Source organism: Bubalus kerabau, chromosome 18, assembly GCF_029407905.1.
Source record: "Bubalus kerabau isolate K-KA32 ecotype Philippines breed swamp buffalo chromosome 18, PCC_UOA_SB_1v2, whole genome shotgun sequence".
Classification (NCBI taxonomy): domain Eukaryota; kingdom Metazoa; phylum Chordata; class Mammalia; order Artiodactyla; family Bovidae; genus Bubalus; species Bubalus kerabau.
The window spans coordinates 25686810-25712515 of record NC_073641.1 but is presented as its reverse complement, the minus strand read 5'-3'; the positions used below and the strand labels follow the sequence as shown (position 1 = coordinate 25712515).

Sequence of the window (25706 nt, the reverse complement as noted above, 5' to 3'; positions counted from 1 at the left end):
GAAAAATAATACAATTTAAGAAATCATTTACCCTTTGTAAAATTTTACTCTTATTAAATTCAAAAGATTAAATTATAAAGTTATTTTTGTTTTTAAATTATGAATCTTTTATTGATTTGTTCATTTGGAAGGAAATTCTCAAATGGATTTTCCTGTCTGTTTTTTACACTTTAATAAAACTGACTTACAGTTTTGTTGTTTATCAGATCCTTCTTTCATCTCTAGTCAAATCCTTCTTTCATCTCTAGAGATCATGAGGGTAATTTAGTTGAAAGACACTGTGGTATAGTAATAGTGTTTCTTTGAAATCTGTTTCTGTGACCTTCTGTAAGCCAATAACTTCTGCTTCTCTAAGTGAGATGGAAATACTGTTTCCATTGTCCTGGGACTCTTGTTAGACTGAACAGGATTCAATTTGGAGCTGCTTTTTTTGCAGGCCGTTATTTCAGAGTACATTGTGTTTATGGTGGTCTAGTCTACTAACTTTCTACTAGATGCAGTTCATGGTTAGAAAGTAGTTTACAGTAAGGATCTGTGGCTAAAAATATCTTTGTGTAAAGTGATCTGCATTTCTGATAATTGAGCATGAGAGAAAATGATAAAGTGACGTTGAATTCCAAGGTATATTTGTATTTTTCAGAGCGTGGTGTCGTATGGGAAGAAACTATTATTTTGCTTCCTGATAACGTTCACTATGTCTTTCTTTCGGCTACTATTCCAAATGCCCGACAGTTTGCTGAGTGGATTTGCCACTTACATAAACAGGTATTTTCTTTCTCTTTTTTGATCTTTTCAATATTTAAATATTACAAGTTTGCCTTTCTATATCCTATACTTTGTTCCTAATGCTACCTAGAATAAATAAGACATTTTAATGTAAAACTGCTTTTCAAAGCAAGCAAGCTTATCAAAATCAACTAAGTTTTTATATGTGTAAATTTCTGAATCCAACTCAAACCCAGTACATCAAAATCTCTGAGAGTAGGATCCTGGGTCATGAAATTTTTAACTTTCAGAAGCTCCCAAATTGATCCTGATGATTTGCCAGGTTTGTAAACTACTGCATCTCCTTCTACAGGGAGCCATGAGTACTAGTAGGAAATTTCCTCTAAGACCTTGGTACCAGAAGAAAAGCTGGGCCTCTCTTGAGAGTGTGGGCTTGCCTGGTGGCTCAGCTGGTAAAGAATCTGCCTGCAATGCAGGAGACCTGGGGTTGATCCCTGGGTTGGGAAGATCCCCTGGAGAAGGGAAAGGCTACCCGCTCTAGTATTCTGGCCTGGAGAATTCCATGGACTATTGTCTATGGGGTCACAAAGAGTGGACAGGACTGAGCAACTTTGACTTCACTTCTTGAGAGAGTGGTTTGATTTTTCTCATGTAAACGCAGACTTTTTATTGACTGAGTTTCCTTTTTGCTTTTCTAGTCCAATTTTAGGAGCATTAAAGGACCTTATAACAAGCATTTGTTCATGTATTCTTTATTTTATTTTTCTGCCCTTATTTTTCTTTTATACCAGAAGGTTCACAAATTTATTTTTATCCATTTATTACCTCTTTGGTGGTATTTTTGTAACACCCATGTTGCTCCTGTAGGATAGAATCTCAGTGAATCTTCTGGAAGAGATCAACCTCCTGTTTTAGTAAAGCTGTAAAAAGTCTCTGTGGGGTCGAGAAGTCCCATTTTACTTCAGTACATTCTGTGTTGCCATACTGCTGCTGCTGCTAAGTCACATTAGTCGTGTCTGATTCTGTGCGACTCCATAGACAGCAGCCCACCAGGCTCCTCCATCCCTGGGAATAGAAGTCTTCCTTAATTACAGCATCATAGGTCTGAAGTATGAAATCATTATAGAAACTCTAATCATGTATTTGTCCTTGATTTTCATTTTCTTTGTTTTTACAGCCTTGTCATGTAATTTACACAGATTATCGGCCTACTCCATTACAGCACTATATTTTTCCAGCCGGGGGAGATGGCCTGCACCTTGTGGTTGATGAAAATGTAAGGGAGTAATTATCATTCTTGTATCTTTAATATCACATAACTGTTTATACCCACTTTTCTTTAAACTAGGGAAGAAGAGCAGAGATCTGTTTTTTTTCCCCTAGTTTTATAGTCCAAAGTTATTGTTGATTTTCTTTGTATATGTATTTTTATTTCAAAAATTATATTTAAGACTCAAATTTTTTAAATGCATGAATTAGATTCCCCTCCTTTTCCAGTATTTTTAAATGCCTTGAAAATAAGGGGCTCTGTACATGTTTCAGATATCTTATGGTTTTGTTTTTTCTAGTTTTATTATTAAATTATTTATTTGAGGAAGCTTTGTTTTGAGGTAAAAAAAAGTTTGGATTATGATTAAGTATTAGTTTGGATTATGATTAAGTATTAGTGAAGTTATATAGAAAAATATTTGTGATGCTAGGGTGACTTCAGAGAAGATAATTTTAATACTGCAATGCAAGTACTTCGAGATGCTGGTGATTTGGCAAAAGGAGATCAGAAGGGGCGAAAAGGAGGAACAAAAGGTAACTTGGAACTTTGTTTTTGAGGATTTTACATGAAAATTGTATTTTCAAATTACATTTTTTAAAAAACATTTTCCCCCCTCTGGAAGCTATATAGACGTCTAGATAGTATGTGATACAATTGAATGAGTAAAAACTTATGTCTTTTTTCTACATGACACTTGTTGAGAGAGTTCATTGTACAATTGACCTGTAAAGTATGCAACTCCGTGGTTGTTCGTATAGTCACAGAATTGTGCAGCTGTCATCACAGTCAATTTTTCTAATTGAAATACAATTCATGTACTATTGAAGTCACCATTTTTTAAGGGTGCAATTAAGTGGGTTTTAGTATAGTCACAAAGTTGTGCAACTACTTTGTAATTCTAGAACATTTTCATTAATTCAGAAAGAAACCCCATACCCATTCGTGGTCATTCTTTATTTTCTCCCAATCTCTTCTCTACCCCTCAACCTTAAATAATCACTAATCTAGTTTCTATTTCTGTTTTCCTTTTGTAGACATTTCATATAAATGGAATCATGATATATGCAGTCTTTTGCATCTGACTTCCTTCAGTTAGCTTTTTTTTTCCCAAGTTTATCCATGTTATAGCATATATCAATACATCAATACATCATTCCTTTTTATTGTTAAATAATATTCCATTTTATGATTTTATGACAAATATCTATTTAAATTTTTGGTGCATTCAAAAATTAGATTTTCTTTTTGTTGTTGAATAGTAAGGATTCTTTATATATTCTGGATACTAGGCCTTTATCAGATATCTGATTTGTAAATATTTTCTCCCATTCTGTAAGTTAAGGGTATCTTTATTGCTGGTGTCTATTGAAGTACAAAAGTTTTAAATTTTGATGAAATCTAGTTACCTGATTTTTTTCCTTTTGTTGCTTGTGCTTTTGCTATCATATCTTAAGAATGCTTTGCCTTACCCAACATCATGAAGATTTACTCCTACATATATAGAAGAGTTTTGTAGTTTTACAATGAAGTCTGTGGTCCATTTTGAGTGAATTTTTCATCATAGTTTATGTACTTTTTTTGCAGGTCCATCAAACGTATTCAAGATTGTGAAGATGATTATGGAAAGAAATTTTCAACCTGTTATTATTTTCAGTTTTAGTAAGAAAGATTGTGAAGCTTATGCACTTCAAATGACCAAATTAGATTTCAACACAGGTAGTGTATAATTTCAGTATTGCTTTAATGCCATGTGAAAGTGAATGTAAATATATTTCTGGTAAGACAGCAATTGTGTATTGCTGAGATTTGCAGTTCACTTTACAGTTACAGCAGTAATTCTGTCATATTTGTAAAAGCTTTAAGGCTCAATTTACCATTTCTTTTCCTTTCTTCTGTCTTTTATTGGAAGATAAGTATACAGCTATATATAAAATATTTGTTCTACATGAAATCCAAAGAACCCTACTAAGAAGTATTAAGACTCATGCTCATGCCTTCTTATACTTTATTGCCATAGCTCTTTGGTTACTGTGGTTTTCTATCTGATTGCTTAAGGTTAGTCTCCTGGTCAGACTATCTTCTGTTATGTTTCATTCTTCTGGAAATCCAAACCGGGAAGACCTGCCCCTGTACCTAACTGGCATAATTTTTGAAAAAAGTAGAAAAACTTCTAGCAAGTCAACTTACTATTCCCACATATTAACTGTAAATGTAACTACTTAAAAGTCACACAGCTAGATAGTAGTATATCCTAGGCAAAAATTGCTGCATGCTGAATACCAACCCAGTTGTCATTTACTTCAGCCTTTTACATATCTAATCCTATACTCTGTGCGACCCCATAGACGGCAGCCCACCAGGCTCCCCCGTCCCTGGGATTCTCCAGGCAAGAACACTGGAGTGGGTTGCCATTTCCTTCTCCAGTGCATGAAAGTGAAAAGTGAAAGGGAAGTCGCTCAGTCGTGTCTGACTTTTAGCGACCCCATGGACTGCAGCCTACTAGGCTCCTCTGTCCATGGGATTTTCCAGGCAAGAGTACTGGAGTGGGGTGCCATTGCCTTCTCCAATCCTATACAGTGAGAAGTAAATAATATTTTCAGTCATCCAAAATCAGATTTCAGTTTTCTTGTTTTCTCTATCAAGGCATAGAACTAATGCCATGTATTTTTAAAAATTGGCTGCACTGGATCTTCTTTCCTGCACATGGACTTGTCTCGAGCTGTAGTGAGCAGGGGCTACTCTGTAGTTGGAGTGTGCAGGCTTCTCACTGCAGTTGCTCCTCTTGCTGTGGGTCACGGGCTCTAGGCATTCGAGCTTCAGTAGTTGCGGCACACAGGCTTAGTTGCTCCGCAGCACGTTGGCTCTTAGTTCACTGGGTGGATTCTTAACCACTGGACCACTAGGGAAGTCCCAATCCCATGCATTTTAAAGCTAATTTTTACTTATCCATGGGTAAAAATAACATGGCAGATAACCCATATGCCCACCTAAAGCCAATATTTTTTGTCTTTCTTACTGAGTCAGTTGCTCTACTTAGAAATATTTTCTTATCACTACCAGTGCTGCATGTGCTGTTGCAGGGTTTTGTGTTGATTAAGTCAACAAATATTTTTTGGCTGTTAATAGTCACTGTAAAGAAGGCAGTATAAATGGTTAAGAGTATAGGCTTTGAAATAGTTGATCTAACAGTTAATACCAGTGCTCATTATTTGCTGTATGTCTCACTTTCCTCAATAGTGAGTAAAAATAATTCCCATGTCCTGTAATTTTTTCACTTAAATATTGCATGTATATAGTTAGTGTAGTTATTGTTACTGCTTTTATAAGAAAGCACTTTTATTCATGGACTAGCTGCTAGATCTGTTTTTAAAGGCAGTGAATTTTGGTTAATAATTATGTGATAAATTTGATGTGCTTTCTCTTCTGTCTTAAATCCTGAGTCATTACTTTTACTCTTCATGACTCTGTTCTTTGCAGTGTGTGAAATTTGGTATCACCAACTCACTTAGATGTTTATATACGATTGAATTTTCTCTCCTAGATGAGGAAAAGAAGATGGTTGAAGAAGTTTTCAGTAATGCAATTGACTGCTTGTCTGATGAAGACAAAAAGCTCCCTCAGGTGTGTTTAATGTCATTAAGTAGAGTGTGGATATTAACAGATAGTATATATTCACTTTGTAGTTCATGGTTTTGTTACTGTGTCATATATTGTACTGTTTGCACACTGCAGTAAATATGTTGCATTGTGCACTGAAATGATACCTTAATTTTTGTTTTGAACTTCTAAGATGGTGACAGAAGGAAAGATTTGCTGCCTTGAAGGAACTTTTCTCTGAAAGCTAGCATGATCTGGAAATTACTGCTTCTGTTCCTAATACTACGAAATTTTTAAATGCTAATTTTAAGTCAGTCAGTTTCTTAATTCATAAGGGTAGCAGACACAATAAAGTACACCTAATGAAAATCATGTTTAGTGAAAAACTTGATTTCTGCTTTTCTTTAGTTAATTAAAGTGGTTTTTTCTTTTGGCTTCCCTGGTGGCTCAGCCATAAGGAGTCTGCCTGCAGTGTGGGAGACCTGGGTTCAATCCCTGGGTCGGGAAGGTCCCCTGGAGAAGGAAATGGCAACCCACTCCAGTATCCTTGCCTGGAAAATCCCATGGACAGAGGAGCTTGGCAGGCTACAGTCCATGGGGTCCCAAAGAGTCGGACACGACTGAGCGACTTCACTTTCACTTTTCTTTTGCCTGTAAGAATTGTCTTAGGAGTTCTAAAATATACTCATGCCTTGTTGCCACTCCAGAGTTTCTGATTTAACTATCTGGTGTGCCCTGATTATTAGAATCTTTCAGAAACTCTTGTTCTAATGTGCATCCAATCCTGAGAACTAATTTTTTAGTCCAACCTAATACTTTGTGAAAGTTTTATTTTGTGAAAAGAAAAATTGGAAGGTCATACGCTATAAATGATTGCTTTGATTTATGTGGTCTTTACAATAAGACTGCACTGCTTGTTTCTTGGTATTTAAAATAGTATTTAACTTACAGAATCTTACTGTGATTTTTCTTTCCAGCTGAGTTAATAGTATCTAAGGGCTGAGCCATGTCTTTATATATCCTTGTCATTCTAGCACACTTCTTTTTTTTTTTTTTTTTTTTGGTGAACAAGGCCCGCACTTTATTTTCCAAAGTAGTTTTTATACCTTAAGTTATGCATAGAGGATAATGGGGGAAGGGGTAGAGTCATGCAGCAAGCCAGGCTTTCTTCCTGCAAACTTATCATATGCAAAAGCTTAGGTGATTTGCATCATCTTCTGGCCTGGAGGCCTGTTAACATTTTAAGACCCTTTCTTCAGAAAACTTATTTTTCTCTAAAGGTGATTGGTCAGGAGCCACCCTCCAAAAGCATTAGATAAAGTTGCATTCCTACAGAGCAAAGGTGTGGTGGGCTATAACAAGAAAAAGAATTAACTCAAGGGTCCCAGGTTACAAACATTAAAGCTACTACTTACACCAATTATATTAATCAATACACTGCCAGGGACACAGCAGGTAAGGGATATGGAAACTTAGCAGCAAACATTGGCCCAACAAGTGAAAATCCCTTCACCAATACAATTTTTAGACAATTTAAAACATCTCATGCCTCTCACAGTTGGGAGGCTCTGAGCAATCACATGTGGCTGGAAAAACCTATTCAGGCAGGCTAGAGGACTTCCAAAGGAATTTGTAGGTTGAAACACTATCACACCCAGGAACTTTATTAACTGGAGCTGTAAGTTAACTCTTTTTTCAGAGAGAGGTAGTGGGGGACAGCCCCCCATAAAGTCAGAGGTGTAGGTGAAATCTAGCACACTTTTTTTCTTGGTTTTATTTTGAGAGAAGAGCTCCTTTGGATTTATTATTAGTTAGAAACATAGAATATTGATGGCAGAGACCTCTGTGAAGTGTGTTGTCTGTTTCCTTGGGGAAGGACTGCCTGACAAGTAATGCCTTTGTGGAGTGGCCAACAGCCCTTGTCTGAAAAGGGCTTGGGCATCTTGGGGCACATGTGTGTGCCCATCTCAGCCTTCACTGATGAGTCACACTGGCCCGTGAAGTCTAATTAAAAAATTTAATGGCATTTAATAGTGTTAATGAGATGGACCTCTAGAGTAATTTATTTGTTTTAAGATAAAGTACAGGTGCTAGTGGTAAAGAGCCTGCCTGCCAATGCAGGAGACATAAGAGACATAGGTTTGATCCCTGGGTTGGGAAGATCCCCCTGGAGGAGAGCATGGCAACCCACTCAAGTATTCTTGCCTAGAAAATCCCATGGACAGAGAAGCCTGGTGGACTACAGTCCATGGGGTCGTGAAGGACTTGGACACGACTTCACGACTAACAACCAAATATTTATATTAAATATGCTTTATAGTTATTTATCCCCTTTTGGTTTGAGTTGGCCAGTATTTTTCGTTTATTTTGCACAGATACACACTTTGCCATTTAATAACCATTAATTTTTTAGGAGGAGATGAAGTGATGCTGGAAAATTTGAATGAGGAAGCAAAACATTTATAAAGTTTATTTAAAACATATTTATATTAAAGCTGTGGCAGAATTACATTGTGTTTTGTATTTAATAATCTGGGAATATAGGTTTGGTTTTTGCTTTTTTCTGAAAAAGTTGTATAATGTTTCTTTTAACAGGATTCTTTCTTGATTACTTACTTTGCTTTGCTTGGTTAGTTTCACATTTTAAAAGTTCTTTTCCTCACATCTTTTAAAAAATATAATTTAATCCAATTGTAGGTTGAAAATGTACTTCCTCTCTTGAAACGGGGGATTGGTATTCACCATGGTGGTTTACTTCCTATTTTGAAAGAAACTATAGAAATTCTCTTTTCTGAAGGATTAATAAAGGTATGATTTTATTTTTATTTATTATGCCCTAAAGTTGTGTTTTGTGGGCAGTTTGAAAATTATCAAGAATACTGTTCATAGGCAACTTTGTTTTTGTTATTGTTGTTGTTTTTAAGTAAGTTGAATGGAATGACTTGGGTGATGAACTTGATTTTTGTGTGCAGTATTAGGCTTCATAAGTTTGGGACTATATGTAGAAGTCATTTGTTTCATTTTCTAGTCTTTATTGATTTGGCTGCACTGGATCTTAGTTGCCACATGAGGGATCTTTGGCTGTGGCATGTAGGGTCTTTTAGTTGCAGCAGGTGAACTCTTGGTTGTGGCATGTTGGATCTAGAGTCTTAGCCACTGTACCTGCCACCAGATAAGTCCCTCTTTTCCTAGTCTTAAAGTAAGAAATGGTATCATTACTGAATACAGTGTAGAATTTTCCAGGTGTTTAATGATCACACCTAGAGTTGATTCTGTAAGTGAACTCTTTTCTGTATACAGATTAAAAGGACTAGTTTAGAGAAAACAAGGAGAATTGCCGGTTAAACTTGTGAAAGAGCTATTTAGGATGTTCTCATTCAAATTGAAGAGAGTCTAACTTAATTTTTAATATTATGTCAATACCTGTACCCAGTAACAGACTATTGAAAATGGGAAAAAACTCCAAAATGTTGTCATAAACCTTTATATGACTCAAATTATTTTATGTTTAAAACTCAAATTAGAGATTTGTCATGAGAACTTTAGTACTAAATGGGATATTTAAAAGAAATTTACTCACTCTAAAAAGACCATACTTGAAGTATTTTAGATAAAGAATTGGTCACTATTTATACCAGGGTCCTGGTAAGGCCCTGTTGATGTTCTTACATAGATTACATATTTTGTTTAGGTCCATTTTAAGGAATCTTTTAAGTATAGTGTAGAAGTCAAATCGAGTAACTGTACATAAAGTAAAACATTAAAGACCCCCATTGCCCTTCACTTCCCAGAAATATCTACTAGGATACATAGAAATAATACTTGATTTAATTTTTATACAAAAGTGATTATATTACCTATATTATTCAATTTTGTCATATGCATTGCTCTTCATTTTAATAATTGAATAGTATTCTGTTGAGTTGATGACATAAAGTTTTTTTTATCTCATTAGCTATTGATGACAGTTTAGATTATTTAATAGTACTTCAGTGACTTAATTTGTACACATACCTTAATTTCTACACATACCTTTGTGTGCTTTTTGTTGGTAAAGTCTTAAATGTGAACTGAAAGTGCCGCCAATTTTGAAAGGTGTCTCTAAAACCACTGAATCATCAAGGAAGAAGCCAGGAAATCTTAATATGTTTAGAAAAATATTCTACAGCCTAATAATGCCTTGTCCATTAGGCCAGTAATAGTCTCTCCAAGTTACCACCTCTGGAATTAAAGAAAGACTGTTTTCCCTGAATTAAAAATTTTGGGGGTGGGGGTGTAAGGTACATTAAATATAATGTAAATTTATAGTAATATATATAATTATATGTAAATTTAATAATTTGAGTATAAAATACTAAAATATACCTGGAGTAGCATGTCTTATTTTTGTATCATCTCATTAGCAACTAATGGAGAAGGAAACAGCAACCCACTCCAATATTCTTGCCTGGAGAATTTCATGGACAGAGGAGCCTGGCGGGCTACAGTCCGTGGAGTTACAAAGAGTTGGACACAACTGAGCAACTCATATACACACCCACACACACACACACTCTAGCAACTAATTTTAAAAATTAATGATTTATTTGTACTTGAATATAAGACTAGTTTTTCAGTTTAAAATATGTGTTTAATTGTATAATTATTCATTCATTTAGGCCTTATTTGCCACTGAGACTTTTGCTATGGGGATTAACATGCCAGCTAGAACTGTTTTATTTACAAATGCCCGAAAATTTGATGGGAAGGATTTCCGATGGGTAAGTAAAATAATTCATATATTGAAGTAACTTGAAGGTGTTCAAAATCACCTAAGATGATTTTGGCTCACGTAGTCTTTGAGATTTTCAGTTCTAAATACTTAAGAATTTGTATGTGAGCTAATAATTCATTAAGATTAAGTTTTCAAATTCATTCTATCACTGTTTTTTAGTCAAAAATTACTTTTGGTGAAAGAGTTTGGTGATAAGTGTGCAAATGAGCCATGACTGTTGTAATGCATTTTAAATAATATCTAGAATTTTTATTTCTTAAAGTTTGTTATTTAAAACACCTCTGCTATAGTAGATACAATTGTAGCTCACTGTTTTACTCTTCAGATTTAAAATGGAGATTTTTAATAGGTTTGCACATATGTCTTTTCTAAAGCAAAAGTTGGGATCATGAGTGAAATGGTTAATCTGAGTAAAAATAAATCCTTAATCCAGAGGCAAGTAACCCCTTCTTACTAAACTTAAACTATGGGCCTAGAACTATGGTAAGTGCTGAGGATGTTAAATTTAACACAAAACCAAACCAATTTCTACTGTGAAGTGACGTAGTGCAGGTGGAAGTTATTTTATGGACCTTGAGAAGTACGTACAGGAAGAATAAAACACAAGAAAAAAGTCACTTGTATATAAGGGGTCAGGAAAGATTTCATAAAGAAGGCAATCCTAAAACTGAGCAACAAATAGCAGATGGGTATTTCCCAGGCAGTCAGTGGAGCATCACAAGAGTGAAAAGCAGGTGGAGGAAGAGAGATTTCTAGTTTTTGAGTATTTAATGCAAACCAAAAATTCATATAATGTGGCATCTGGAGCAAATTATTAGCTATTCCTTTAGTTCTTAATGATTTTTTTCTGCTTAAAGAAATATCTGGCAGTAGTTACTAATCACCAATACACTGAAAAATCTCATGGTAGATTTCTAAGGCAAAGCATTTTTCTTGATTTGTTTTGAAGTGTGTTGGATGCTAAACAGAAGAGAAATGTAAGTATACGGAGTCAGTACCATTTCTTTTTAGAAATTTTTACATAGCGTTCAAGAGCTTTATGTAACTTGTGACTTTTTAAATTGAAAGAAGACTAATTCATGTAGAATACAATTTTTAATGATAAAGTGGATAAAGTCTTCCATGTTTTATATTTTAAGTTACTATAAACTTTTAAATTCTTCATAATTTATCGGTTTAAAAGTAGTTAGTTCTTTGAATAAAATTAATGCTACAAGAAAATAAATAAGTCTTTTGTTACTTTACATACTCCTTGGCCTCCAGTGGACCCCAGAGAAGGATATGGAGTCATGAGGGTAGTTGAATTTTAAAAAGGGACTTTTTCTTGATGATTCAGGAACATAATTATGAAATCTAAAGAGCATAATTTTAGATTATGTCAAAATGTAATGCCCTTGAGCCCTGTTGAGATTTATCAGACTGCCATTTTGAAGTGTTCTTTTCTAATCTTAAGGTTGGTCTCAAGTTGTTAAGTTTGTTTCTAATGCTGTCAGTAATATGCCTTCTAGTAGTATAGTAGTTCATAACCCTTCCTGAGCCAAACATTTTTTGAAAGTCTGGAATTGCTTCACCCTTTGCACAGGAGAAGAGTATGTGCGCTTACAGATAAAACTTTGCCCAGTGTTCAGTTGGTTCAGTTTTACCCTGAAAGACTGTGTGTGGAAGACTTACTAACCTTTCTACTTTAGGTAGTTCTTAGTGATGAATGGACTCTTCTGGATGCCAGGGATATACCCTGAGAAAATAGAAATTGTGCTTTATGTGTGTGTTAATTTTTATATTAATCCCATTTGGAAATTAAGAACACTTATGATCAAGTCAGAATTGATATTTAGTAGATTTGAGGTCATTGTTTGCTTTCTTAAACTTTCCTGTTTTCCAGAATATCTAGCTTAAAGATATTTTTTGCACCAGTTAATTAGCCAGTATTTCCTTATAGCCATTTGATCATTACGGAGCTAAAATTTTGCAACATTATTCTTAAGTATTGCTTTTTTGTCTTTTTACATAAATCTTTCCTGAAAGTTCATGTTTTTAATCTTGTTTCTTTTCTTCAAATGTATAGCTTGTGCTTGTGTATTTTAAAGAAAAATCTTAAAGAATATGTTTTTTAGCAGATTTTCTCCTAAACTTTGATTATTTTCATTCAGATTTCCTCTGGTGAATATATTCAGATGTCTGGTCGTGCTGGAAGGAGGGGAATGGATGATAGAGGAATTGTAATTCTTATGGTAGATGAAAAGATGAGCCCAACGATTGGAAAACAACTACTTAAGGTAACCAAGTTAAGCTTCTGTGCCATTACCAGGAATTTGAGAAGCATACTTCAGGACCATATCAAAATTAATTGCATCAGTTCAAATACTTTCTGAGTAGATGAGTTAATTTACTAAACTATCTGGGCTTAGAAGAAGGTATAGGAGGGTGTCTGCTCAAATTGCTGATATTTTGTGCCCTACTTTCTATTCTGATAGGAAGAGAGCAAGTCATACAGTGGAGGGGATGGAGGTCTGCAGAGAGGGCAGAAATGTTTATTTTGCCCTCCAAATATAAGATATCTTTATCTGCCCACTCCACTGCAGAGATTGCTCCTCACCTATCAGAACCGGAAGTAGGGCAGATGATATCAGTATTTTGCACAGTTAACCTTCTTCTATTTTTGTAAGCCCAGATAGCTTAACAAATTAATTTTATAATCTACCATTCTAATTTATCCTATTGAGAGGGTGTAAATATCCCAATAATAAATTTAAATATATAAGCTTTATTTCAAATTAACCTCCTCATTTTGCTTGTTTAATATTTGTGTTTTGGATTGTCTAAGATACTTGTTTTGTTTTGAAGAGCTTCTCAAGGAAGTTTGACCTGGTTGCTTTCCTTTTCCTTTTCTATGTATTAAAGAATTATTAAGCATATCCCTAGAGAATGCTGTCAATAAGATAAAAAACTTAATTAACATGCATTAAAAATATAAAATTAACTGCCAGCTGATGAGCTACTTAAAGCTTCTAAACATGTAAAGACATGCATAAGTGAGTATCTTAGGACTTGCCTGGAGAATTTGAGATAAGGTTGTGAGAAGCCTGGTATGCTGCAACAAAAATAGGTTAATTCTGTTATTTTTTTTTGTTTTTATATGAGTGAAGGGAAAGCTTATCTGTACATATTCATAGTGATCATATGGTATCTTATTTTCGGTTTTAAAGATTAACACTTGGAAACCCATTTTTAGGATCTATGTAACTAACTTTAGTTCTTTGTGTACAGAAAATGGCCAAGACTGAAAACTTGTATTATTCTTTTCTTTTCTGTTGGCTATAATAAACACTATTTTTCTTTCCTCTTATTTTGTGTGTGAAAATAATTGAGTCAGGAGGAAATATCTTAATGACAGCTTCTTGGTTCCTTTAGTACAGATTTTTTTTCATTCCATTTACTTGATGGCTCTAGATTTGTTACCCTATAAGTGTAAAGTTCTGTTCTCTTTAATTAAAGGGAGTTTAAATTTTATTGTGGAAAGGACACTTAGCATTAGATCCACTCTCTTCATAAACTATTATTTTGTAAAATTATGTTGTTATTGACTATTGTATAGCAAATCTCTAAAGGTTATTTATCTCACTTCACTGCAACTTGGTGCTCTTTAATCAGTAACTTTCCAATTACTCCTCCTCTCAGTCTCTGACAACTATCATTCTACTCTTTGAGTCCATGAATTTGATTTTTTTAGATGCCTCATATAAATGGAAGTATGTAGGTCCCATCGCTTCATGGGAAATAGATGGGGAAACAGTGGAAACAGTGTCAGACTTAATTTTTTTGGGCTCCAAAATCACTGCAGATGGTGACTGCACCATGAAATTAAAAGACATTTACTCCTTGGAAGAAAAGTTATGACCAACCTAGATAGCATATTCAAAAGCAGAGACATTACTTTGCCAACAAAGGTCTGTCTAGTCAAGGATATGGTTTTTCCAGTGGTCATGTATGGATGTGAGAGTTGGACTGTGAAGAAAGCTGAGCACCGAAGAATTGACACTTTTGAACTGTGGTGTTGGAGAAGACTCTTGAGAGTCCCTTGGACTGCAAGGAGATCCAACCAGTCCATTCTGAAGGAGATCAGCCCTGGGATTTCTTTGGAAGGAATGATGCTGAAGCTGAAACTCCAGTACTTTGGCCACCTCATGCGAAGAGTTGACTCATTGGGAAAGACTCTGATGCTGGGAGGGATTGGGGGCAGGAGGAGAAGGGGACGACAGAGGATGAGATGGCTGGATGGCATCACTGACACAATGGATGTGAATCTGAGTGAACTCCGGGAGTTGGTGATGGACAGGGAGGCCTGGCGTGCTGCGATTCATGGGGTCGCAAAGAGTTGGACACGACTGAGCGACTGAACTGAACTGAACTGATGCAGGATTTGTCTTTCCGTGATAGGCTTATTTCATTTAGCATAATGTTCTTAGAGTTCATCTGTGTTGTTGCATATTGCAGAATTTTCTTCCTTAAGTCTGAATAGTATTCTGTTATGTGTATTTAATGACTGTATATATTTTACAGTCATCCTTGGTATTCTCAGGGGATTGGTTTTAAGGCCTCTCCCCCCATAGCAGAATACCAAAATCCAAGGATGTTCATGTCTCTTATAAATGTCATAGTATTTGCATATACCCTGTATACATCCTTTTCTTTAAATCATCTCTAGGTTTTAGTATGGAATACAGTGTTAATGCTATTTAAATAGCTGTAAATACAATGTAAATAGTTGTTGGTGCTGCATGGCACATTCAAGTATTGCTTTTTATAACTTTCTGCAATTTTTTTCCCAAGTAGTTTCAATCCACAGTTGATTGACTCCTCAGATAGGGAACCTGAGGATACTGAGAGCAGGCTGTATAGCCATATTTTTTAGTATCCAAATTAGAATACTGTAATAGTGAAATAAGGGAGTATTAATGATTATGCCAATATATCATGTATAAGTTGGGGTTATCCTGGGGTCACTGGATACAGTGTTACAATGCTGCTGCTGCTAAGGCGCTTCAGTTGTGTCGGACTCGGGGACCCCATAGACAGCAGCCCACCAGGCTCCCCCGTCCCTGGGATTCTCCAGGCAAGAACACTGGAGTAGGTTGCCGTTTCCTTCTCCAGTGCATGAAAGGGAAACGTGAAAGTGAAGTCACTTAGTCGTGTCCGACTCTTAGCGACCCCACGGACTGCAGGCCTACCGGGTTCCCCTGTTCATGGGATTTTCCTGGCAAGAGTACTGGAGTGGTTTGCCATTGCCTTCTCCAGTTACAATGCTATGTTGAGTTTAATGTGATGGAGAATTCAGATAGGTGTATTCTGCAACAGCTAGAATATAAAAGAAGAGCTTGAGGTTGGAAATAACCTCTTATAATATTGAAGCATCAAATTTCTTAAAGGTAGTAAGAGTAGAAAAGAAAAAAAATAATAAAAAGTTGGTCTGTTTGCAAAATTACAAAGTAGATGGAAGTTGTCTTTGATTCCTCTTTCTGAATAATGTGGTTTTCATATAATTCCACATTTCCCTTTGGCTCTATTTTCTAAGAAAGTGGATACAAATTAAGGTTTTTAGGGACTTACTAACCCCCTACGGTAAATGGCTCTTGATTTTTCAGGAATTAAGGAATCTGATCATTTGAGACTGTTGAAAGTTCTACTCCTTGTCATAAAATCTTGTATGCGTATATTTATATTTCTGAATGCAATAAGGCTGGCTAATGGATTGCAGTTTAACAGTTCCCGAATACATCAAGAGTATTTGCATATTTTGCTATGCCATTTAGGGATATGAATGTTTTGTGATACTTCTAAGTATTCTAGCGTGTGTCTTCAAAAAGTTGGTCATTTCTCCTATACAACTACATAATCATTTTCAATCTTAGAAAGTATTTGCATTTAGAAAATAGTATTCCTGAAGAAACATTGTAAGAAAAGTTTAGATCTTTAGAAAGTATTTTGGATATAAACCATATTGCAAATTAAGGTCACACTATTTTGTGATAAATGTTTTATTTTGCCTAGCCCTTCTTTGGTAATAGCTACAGTTAGGGAGAGAAAGAGGAATTGTCAAAGTGTGGATAAAGAATGACCTATAAATTTGGGGGAAATACTAGAAAGTTTTATGTCATTCTAGGAAACAGAGAGTTTCAAGATAGTTCATTTTTATCCAAAATAAATTTAGTATGCTCTGTCAACATAGGCTAGGCTATAAAGGTTTGTTTCTCTTAACCTGTTCATCGTAGGTTTACAAAGGAGACTCAGCTTATTATTGGTTATGGATTCAAGCTGATAGAGAAACCACTGTCTTGAATATTAGCAGTCACTGTGCCAGGAGGGAAAATACAGCTTTTCATACCATCAATTAAATATTTGGCCAGGAAGTGATATATCACTACACCCAATTTGCCCTCCACACTGAGGGCAAAATGTGTAATCCTGTCAAGTGCCTAGAAGGCAGACAGCTAAATATATTTGGCCAGTAGTATATTAACTACTACTGTCTTATTTAGTTGTTTTTACCCCCCTTCACTGTCCCAAAAAGCTACTCTTTTACAACTTTGCATGGGTCATTTAAAAGAAGGAACTGAGTATGTTTCTATAGTATTCTTTAATGTAGACTAAATTATTAAGCAGTTTGAGGTTAAAATGTTTGTGTGAATTTATTTGAAAAACCTATAGCATTGACATGTTTTTTTCTCTCTTAGGGCTCAGCTGATCCTCTAAATAGTGCTTTCCATTTGACCTACAACATGGTTTTGAACTTACTACGAGTAGAAGAAATTAATCCTGAGTACATGTTGGAAAAATCCTTCTACCAGTTTCAGCATTATAGAGCAATTCCAGGAGTAGTAGAGAGTAAGTATAAAATTACTGTAATAGCTTTATTTAGCTAGGGGAGACTAAATAGCAAGGTTGATGTGTTGTTGACTGCTTTGGCCCTTGGTATTTTTCTGGTAAGCCAAGAATTGGTCCTTACATAAAAGTACGGTAATGTTCCACCTGGAAAATTTTAAAATGAAAGTAAGAAAACTCTGTCAGAACATGATGCTGGTGCTAATTCAAATGTAGTATACTTTCTTGTTATAGACATATCACATAGTAACTCATTTGTGAATAATAATATAACAAAATTAAGATAATGCTTTCTAAAGTCCAAAAGTAAGTGCTCTGTGGGTAATTATGTTCAAGCACAGTTCTTTGTTGTGTGTTGATCCTTATTTTAGAAGATATCATGGCTGATCATCATTTAAAGCTGATTAAAATCTAAAATAGAAGAAAGATTTAAAACGCTGGTTTGGGTAAATCTTGTAAAAATAATGCATAGTCATAAAGAAAAAAACACAAATTATGCAAAAGATACAAAGGAAATTGAAGCTCAGTTGTGATCTCACAGACAGCCACACAGCCAACTGTTAACACTTTGGGTTCTCCCTTTTTTTTCCATACATATTTTTCATACTGTTTTTCAAAGTCAGGTTTAACAATGCCTTGGTAATAACAGAAATGCTATTTATAATATCAATTGTTAAACATTTACCATATGCCTAGCATTTTGTTAAATGCTTTACATTCACTGACTCACTCATTCTGACTTTTTAAAGTTAATTTCAAGTATCCTTTGAAAGTGTAGTTTTTAATGACTACATAATTTCACTTTGTAAATGTCCTGTGAGTTATTTAATAATAAAGGCAACAATACCTTTCCATCAAAAGTAGATAGGACAGTATCACTCAATTTTCATGTAGCTAAAAAGTAGACAAAAGTATAATAGTGTGCCTTAAAAAAGTGAAGAAGACTGAACATTCAACTAAGTTAAATTCACATTTTTTTTTTTACCCTTGCCTAGATGAGAGATTATAACTCCTCTTAGTTTCTTACATCTTAATTAAGAGCAGCTTCTTCATTACAAAGTATAGCTCTGGAACAAGCTTTGACATCATTTTACAGCTGTAAAAGAAATAAGGCATAAGAGAAGTTATCAGTATATTAGGTTACACATTTGATTGATGACAGGTTTGAGATTAGAATCTTGGTCCAGTTCCTAACTAAGCCATGCTGTTTTTATTAAAGCATGATTCGTCCCTTTTTGATTATAAGAGTAGATGTAGTAACTTATCTCGGAGAAGGCAATGGCAACCCACTCCAGTACTCTTGCCTGGAAAATCCCATGGATGGAGGAGCCTGGTGGGCTGCAGTCCATGGGGTCGCTAAGAGTCGGACACGACTGAGCGACTTCACTTTCACTTTTCACTTTGATGCATTGGAGAAGGAAATGGCAACCCACTCCAGTGTTCTTGCCTGGAGAATCCCAGGGACGGGGGAACCTGGTGGGCTTCCGTCTATGGGGTCGCACAGAGTGGGACACGACTGAAGCGACTTAGCAGCAGCAGTAGCAGTAACTTACCTGCCAAACATGGATGAGAAAACACTTGAACTGACTTATTTTAAGAATAGTATGTGTGCGTGTGTGTGTGTGTGTGTGTTGCTCGGTTGTGTCCAACTCTTTGTGACCCCATGGACAATATAGCCCATGAGGCTCCTCTGTTCATAGGATTCTCCAGGCAAGAATACCGGAGTGGGTTGCCATTCCCTTTTCTAGCAGATCTTCCCAACCCAGGGATCGAACTTGGGTCTCCTGCATTGCAGGCAGATTCTGTACCATCTGAGCCACCAGGGAAGCCCTTTCTTAAATTACCAGAAGCAAAGCCATTGATTGAATCTTTAAAACACATCATATAAAATTAATCACAAATATATAATTTTAGATCACTTTACATTTTATTGGGTTGGCCAGAAAGTTTGTTCAGTTTTCTATGAGACATTGCAGGAAAACTCAAATGAACTTTTAGCCAACCCAATATTATTTTCTTGTTAAGTATTTAATACAGTTTGTCTTGATAATAAGCCACAGCCTTAGCAAGGAGAAAGGATGATTCTTGTATCAAAGAATTGTGATTTTAAAGGAGCTATAAATCTGCCTTCATGCAAAAAATAATATGTGATAATAGAATTAAAAAATCAACAGAATTTAAGTACAGCGTGGATTTGGGTTTAAATTAAGGAGGTATTGAAATTAGATTGATACTGAAGAAGGAAAGTCATTAATTTTACTTTAGTTCATAGAAATTTCACATGGCTGTTGTTGAATCAAGTATATAGTTACAAGACACCTTAAATATTTTCACTAAAAAGAATGAAACTTTAAAATATTCCTCCAAGGCAGTTACCACTATCATTCATGATTAAGATAATTATGCATACACATACAGCCAGAAAGACTGAATAACCAAAAGAAATAGGGTGTACCTTGATGCACTTACTTTTGCTTTTTTCCCTTCTTTATAAAAATAGTATATTTGAACAGTTATTAAATTACTTTTAAAAAATTCAAATATAGTTGATTTATATCATATTGTGTTAGTTTTTAGGTGTACAGCAAAGTGATTTGGTTATACACACATGTATGTGTATAAATCTATATTCTTTTTTAAAAAATTCTTTTCCATTATAGTTTATTACAAGTTACTGAATATAGTTCCCTGTGCTATATAGTAAAACCCTGTTGTTTATTTTTTATATGGTGGTGTGCCTCTGTTAATCCTTTGCTCCCAATTTATCCCTCCCCAACCCTTCCTATTTGGTAAAGTTTGGTAGACTACTTTCTAAACTTCACCTTCTATTATTCTTTTGTAATTCCATAGGAAATATCCCAGATATAGTAGAAGATAGTGGCAGAATTCTCCAAGTATTTTCTCATTTATGTCGGTGGAAAAGTAATTGTGGTTTTGCTTTGTTGAACTTTGCTGTTTGGTATTGGAATACATTCTTAAATAAATGTAGTTCTTTATTTATATTCTTAAATATTCAGATTTAATTTTAATCTTTTTGTTTATTCATTAATAGATAATGCTATGGTTAAATAGCAAGAGCTGTAGAGTTAGACCTGGGTTTAAATCCAGACTGCCTCAGCCTTGTTGTTGTGTTGTACTTAGTCACTTAGTTGTGTCCGACTCTTGTGACCCATGGACTGTAGCCCACCAGGCTCCTCTGTTCATGGGAGTCTCCAGGCAAGAATACTGGAGTGGGTTGCCATTTCCTTCTCCAGGGGATCTTCCCGACCCAGGAATCGAACCTAGGTCTCCTGCTTTGCAGGCAGACTCTTTACCAATTGAGCTACCAGCCTTAGTTTGCTTTTTTATGCAATTGGAATAATACCTAGTTCATTCAACTCATGAAAATCAAATAAGATCATTTATGTTAAATGCTCAGTAAATACCTATTTTATTAGTGTTAGTAATGCCATAGATCAGTAAAGCCATTTAAATTAAACCTTTCATAAAATTTCCTCAGTACTGGGGGTAGCATTTCATTTCTCCATCTCTCACAGCTCTATCTAGTGCACATTTTATATGATACAAATATATTTTTGGAACAACCATCTCTCTCCCTCAAAAGGGGAAAAGTGGTTGGAAATTGTCCTAAGAGTTTATGGGCATATCTCACATGCTGTTTCCTAAGATACTGAGGCTTTCTTATGGGAGTACACTGCGGGGAAACCAGCTTATACTGAGGTTCCTCTACTTTTTGATTGGCTAGAAAGAGATACTGTCCTTAATTCGGGAAAAAGCAGGCTGCACCTAAATTAACTTCCTAGAGTGATATGTAGCCGTAGTTAGAGTCCTATGTACAAAACACATGTGATTTCTTAAAATGTCTCTCCAACTTTTGATTCATCAGTTAAGTAGTCTGAGAACAGAAATGCTTTGGAGTGGAGGATGGGGGCCTCAGGCAGTCTTTGTGTGTATCATCTCTCCATAAACAACCCCTGTCAGTGCTTATTTAGTATTCTACTGATACCTGCAATGTTACTTTGTAACTTTTGGTAGGGCAGCAAGATTAGCATCTCAGTGTATAGTTTTCCTTCTCATAGAACCTCTTATTGACTTTAGCCTACCAATTTTTTTAAATCATATTTTTTTCTGATTATGTTTACTGCTGTAACGTGTTAAGAATAGCCTTCTATTCTCAAGTGAAAGGAACATGATTCTTGTAAGAAGTAGGGCAGTTCATTAAAAATAATCAGGATGATGCAGTATGCCTCAGAGGGTGTCAAAGACCAGAGTTAGAGGTCAAAAGAAAAAAGAAAAGTAAAAAAAAACCCAAAGCGCATGTCTCAATACTTATGTAGGCTTTTGCAGCATCTTGACTCTGGTGTCACTAAAAATAAGCAATTAATAAAAATAAATAGACTTAGAGGAGGAGGAAGTAGTCTTCAAACTCTGGGTCTCCTTACACATCCAGTCTCCAGCCCACTTTATAAATGTCTGAATGTGTCTTTCTTAAATTGTGGTGCTCGAAGGTAAATCGTATATTCTGCGTGGGGTCTGGCCAGGGACAATAGAAATGTTGTTACTGCTCTTTTTGATTTTTCTAAGAAGTCAAGTGCAAGAAGAACTATAGAGAAGAGTGTTGACCCAGGGATTAATTTTTGGCTATGCTGCGTCTTTGTTGCTACTCGGACTTTTTCTTTAGTGTGGCAAGCAGGGGCTCCTCTTTGTTTGTGGTGCATGGGCTCTCATTGCTGTGGCTTCTCTTGTTGCAGAGATGGGCTCTAGGTGCATGGCTTCAGTAGTTGTGGCATGTGAGCTCAGTAGCTGTGGCTCGCAGGCTTGAGGGCACAGGCTCAGTAGTTGTAGCGTGTGTCATTAGTTGCTCTGCTGTATGTGGGATCTTCCTGGACCGGGGATCGAACCCATGTCTTGTGCATTGGTAGGCGGATTCTTCACCACTTAACCACCAGGGAAGCCCCTATGTCAGTTGACTTTCAACAAGTGCTGCTAGGACAGTAGAATAGCCACATGCAGTAAAGTGAATTTGGACCCTTACTCCACACCATAACTGAAAATGGATGGAAGTCTTGAATAGAATAGCTGAAACCTTAAAACTCTTTGAAGAAAATATACGTATAAATCCTTATAAACTTCTATTTCCCAGTGGATTTTTAGATAAGACACCAGAAGTACAAACAACAAAAGAAAAATTGAATAAATAGGATTTTGTCTAAATTTTGAAACATTTGCACTTCAGCATACACCAGCAGTAATAGAAAGAAAACCCATGAAGTAGAAGAAAATACTTGCAAATCATGCATCTGATAAGAGTCTGGTAGGTAGAATACATAAAGAGCACTTAGAACTCAGCAACAAAAAGCAAATAATCTAATTTTCAAATGGACAAAAGATTTGAATAGACATTACTCCACAAAAACACATAAGTACATGTAAAGATGCTCAATGTTATTAGTCATTAAGGAAATGCATATAATAACCACATTGAGATACCATTTCACATTCACTAGGATGGGTTTTTTGTTGTTTTTTTTAAGTAATTGACAAAATGGTGTGATCACTGTAGAAAATAGTTTAGCACTGGTTCGATCCCTGGGTTGAGAAAATCCCCTGGAGGAGGGCATGGCAACCCACTCCAGTATTCTTGCCTAGAGAATTCCCATGGACAGAGGAACCTGGTGGGGTCGCAAGGAATCAGACACGACTGAACAACTAAGCACAGCAGAGCAAGTTAAGTATAGAATTACCATAAGACCCAATGGTGCCATCTACTCACGGGTATACATAAGCAAAAGAGTTGGAAATATGTTCAAACAAAAATTGGTGTGTGGAAGTTCATAGCAACATTACAGCCAAAAGGTAGAAATAGTCCAAATGCCCATCAACTGTTAAACAAAATGGTATACCCATATAGAGTGATGTTATTTCACCGTTAAAAAGAGTGAAGTACTGATACATGCTACAACATGGATGATCTTTGAGAAAAGAAAGAAAGTGAAAGTGAAGTCGTTCAGTCGTGTCCGACTCTTTGCAACCCCCATGGACTGTAGCCTACAGGCTCCTCCATCCATGGGATTTTCCAGGCAAAAGTACTGGAGTAGATTGCCATTTCCTTCTCCAGGGGATCTTCCCGACCCAGGGATTGAACCCAACTCTCCCGCATTGTAGGCAGATACTTTACTGTCTACGCCACCAGGGAAGTCAGATCTTTGAGAACATTATGCTAAGTTACGAAAGCCAAAGACAGAAGCCACATGATGTATGATTCCTTATGTATAGAATATCTGGCATAGGTAAATTCATGCAAACAGAAAGGTTGCTGGGGTCTAGGGGAAGGAGAGAATGAGTATTTGCTAAAAGGGTATGGAATTTTCTTTTGGGGTATTCTAAAACTACTTGACAGTGATGGTTTCATATATTGTGAGTGACATACATGTCATTAATGGTAAATTTTATATGTGTTTTATGCCAATAAAAATACTGTTTGTTCACAGTGGAAATGAGCAGGGAAGGTGGGGCTGCACTGGGTGAAAGATGGCATCATAGATGTTTAGATTAACTAAAAGAACAATTGCTGAAAGGCTAGTGTTTTAGCCACTGACTGAGTAGAGAGATAACTAGTTAAATTTGTTGTCTTCTGTTTTAGAGACGTAGTACCAGGTGATGGTGGAAACCTAATGAAATTAGCAAAATGGATTTTTTGCAGAGTCAAAGCGCCATATTAAAAGATCCAAAATAGTGCTATTCAATATAACTTTCTGTGGAAATACTCTGTGCTATTCAAGTAGAGAAGTCAACACCCACATATAACTGTTGAGCATTCTAAATGGTACCAGTGCGACTGAAGGACTGTTAAAGAGAAGGGAGAATCTAGGCAGCATGCTTTATGGGTGTTTCTGTATCTTTTCCTCAAAGCTTTTAATCTGTGCAATATGTAGTAGTACAGTCCCTACAATTATAGTAGTCAAAGATGTACCCTTGGTATAATCTACATAAGATGTATTTTCTGATACTGTATATGTGTTTTATTTATAGAGGTAAAGAACTCAGAAGAACAGTATAATAAAATAGTAATACCAAATGAAGAAAGTGTGGTCATCTACTACAAGATTAGACAGCAGCTTGCCAAACTGGGTAAAGAAATTGAAGAATACATTCACAAACCAAAATATTGCTTACCCTTTCTACAACCAGGTCGTTTGGTAAAGGTATGTCATTTTTATTATAGAATTTTCAGTATTTAGTATTTTTTAGATAAAGTAAAGTAGGTAGATGCTTCCTGCTACAGTAGTTGATCTGTACCAATTTTATTGTTTAACCTGTTTCACATGATACTAATTAAGGAAGGAGGGGTCATTTGAAGGCCTTTTAATCTCTACTTGTTTTCATTTGGGGGATTATAAACTGAAGTAGACAGTTTGGGAATTAATATGAAATATTTCTAGTTAAGAAATGCTGTTCAAGAATAAGGCAATTTTAAGACCTGGATGAATTCATTAGTTATCAAAGATTTCACATATATTCCAAACAAATACAAGATACCACTTTTCAGTTTTTTGCCAACTGAAAGATTCCTGTTGCTTCCTGGAAAGCCTGTGAAATTGGCAGTGATTTCTTTCTGTAGTGTCAGTGTCTTTTTTTTTTTTTTTTTTTAATTTAACAGGGATCTTTAAAAAAAAATTCTATCAGGAAAACTGAGAATGTTTTATTAGCTGTAATGTGGGCATGACATCTAAATTGCCTTTTAACATAAACACTCTTTTTGTACTTGCTTTACTTTCTCTTCAGGTGAAGAATGAAGGAGATGATTTTGGTTGGGGTGTAGTGGTGAATTTCTCAAAGAAATCAAATGTCAAGGTAAACTGTTGTCCTGAAAGTAGAATTGTATATACATTTTTAGTGAAATGTTTTTTCAGGATCAGAAAATCAATCAGATTAAAAATAGCATTACCTTAAGAGAAGCTATAATAAAGTCTATGTAAGGAATTAATTTTTCGATTAATCATAGATTTTATCCTTAAAGTGGTATGGTTATTTTCCTAACGCTATCACAAATTTTAATTTCATGACTATTTTACATTTTTTCTCTGAGCTCACCAGTCCTTTTTTATACATTTCCTATAAATTGAATATTAGAAAAAATTAGCATCTGACACTGAAAATTAGAATTTCGATTTGGGTATATATCAGAGACTTAAAAGCAAGACCTTAGGAAAGCTGGTCAATTTTAATTATTCTCTCTAATACATATGAAGGCAGTAATAAAGTTGATTTTGGTCATTATTTATTTAAATACTTTGAAAATGTCACTTATACATAAAATCAAGGATAATTTTAATAATGTTAGAAGAATAATCACCTCAATTAAATCAGCCTTCCTGTCCATTATATTTTCTTTACTAGTTGTAGGCACCAACTAAACAGGTGCCAGTAAGTGACCTCAGGTAAGACATTTTGTATCTC

At 35.4% G+C, this 25706-nt stretch overlaps 1 protein-coding gene across 1 annotated transcript in view; it reads left to right on the top strand.

Moving 5' to 3' along the window:
- The window catches only part of MTREX (Mtr4 exosome RNA helicase), a 94116-nt gene that overhangs the window by 29804 nt on the left and 38606 nt on the right, over positions 1-25706 (top strand). Inside the window, exons 8-18 of the mRNA XM_055555233.1 lie at positions 641-765; positions 1904-2002; positions 2427-2529; positions 3581-3712; positions 5538-5617; positions 8291-8401; positions 10252-10353; positions 12518-12643; positions 17099-17249; positions 24279-24451; positions 25032-25100. Of these exons, the coding sequence (XP_055411208.1) occupies positions 641-765; positions 1904-2002; positions 2427-2529; positions 3581-3712; positions 5538-5617; positions 8291-8401; positions 10252-10353; positions 12518-12643; positions 17099-17249; positions 24279-24451; positions 25032-25100 (1271 nt within the window). The remainder of the gene's footprint in view (positions 1-640; positions 766-1903; positions 2003-2426; positions 2530-3580; positions 3713-5537; positions 5618-8290; positions 8402-10251; positions 10354-12517; positions 12644-17098; positions 17250-24278; positions 24452-25031; positions 25101-25706) is intronic.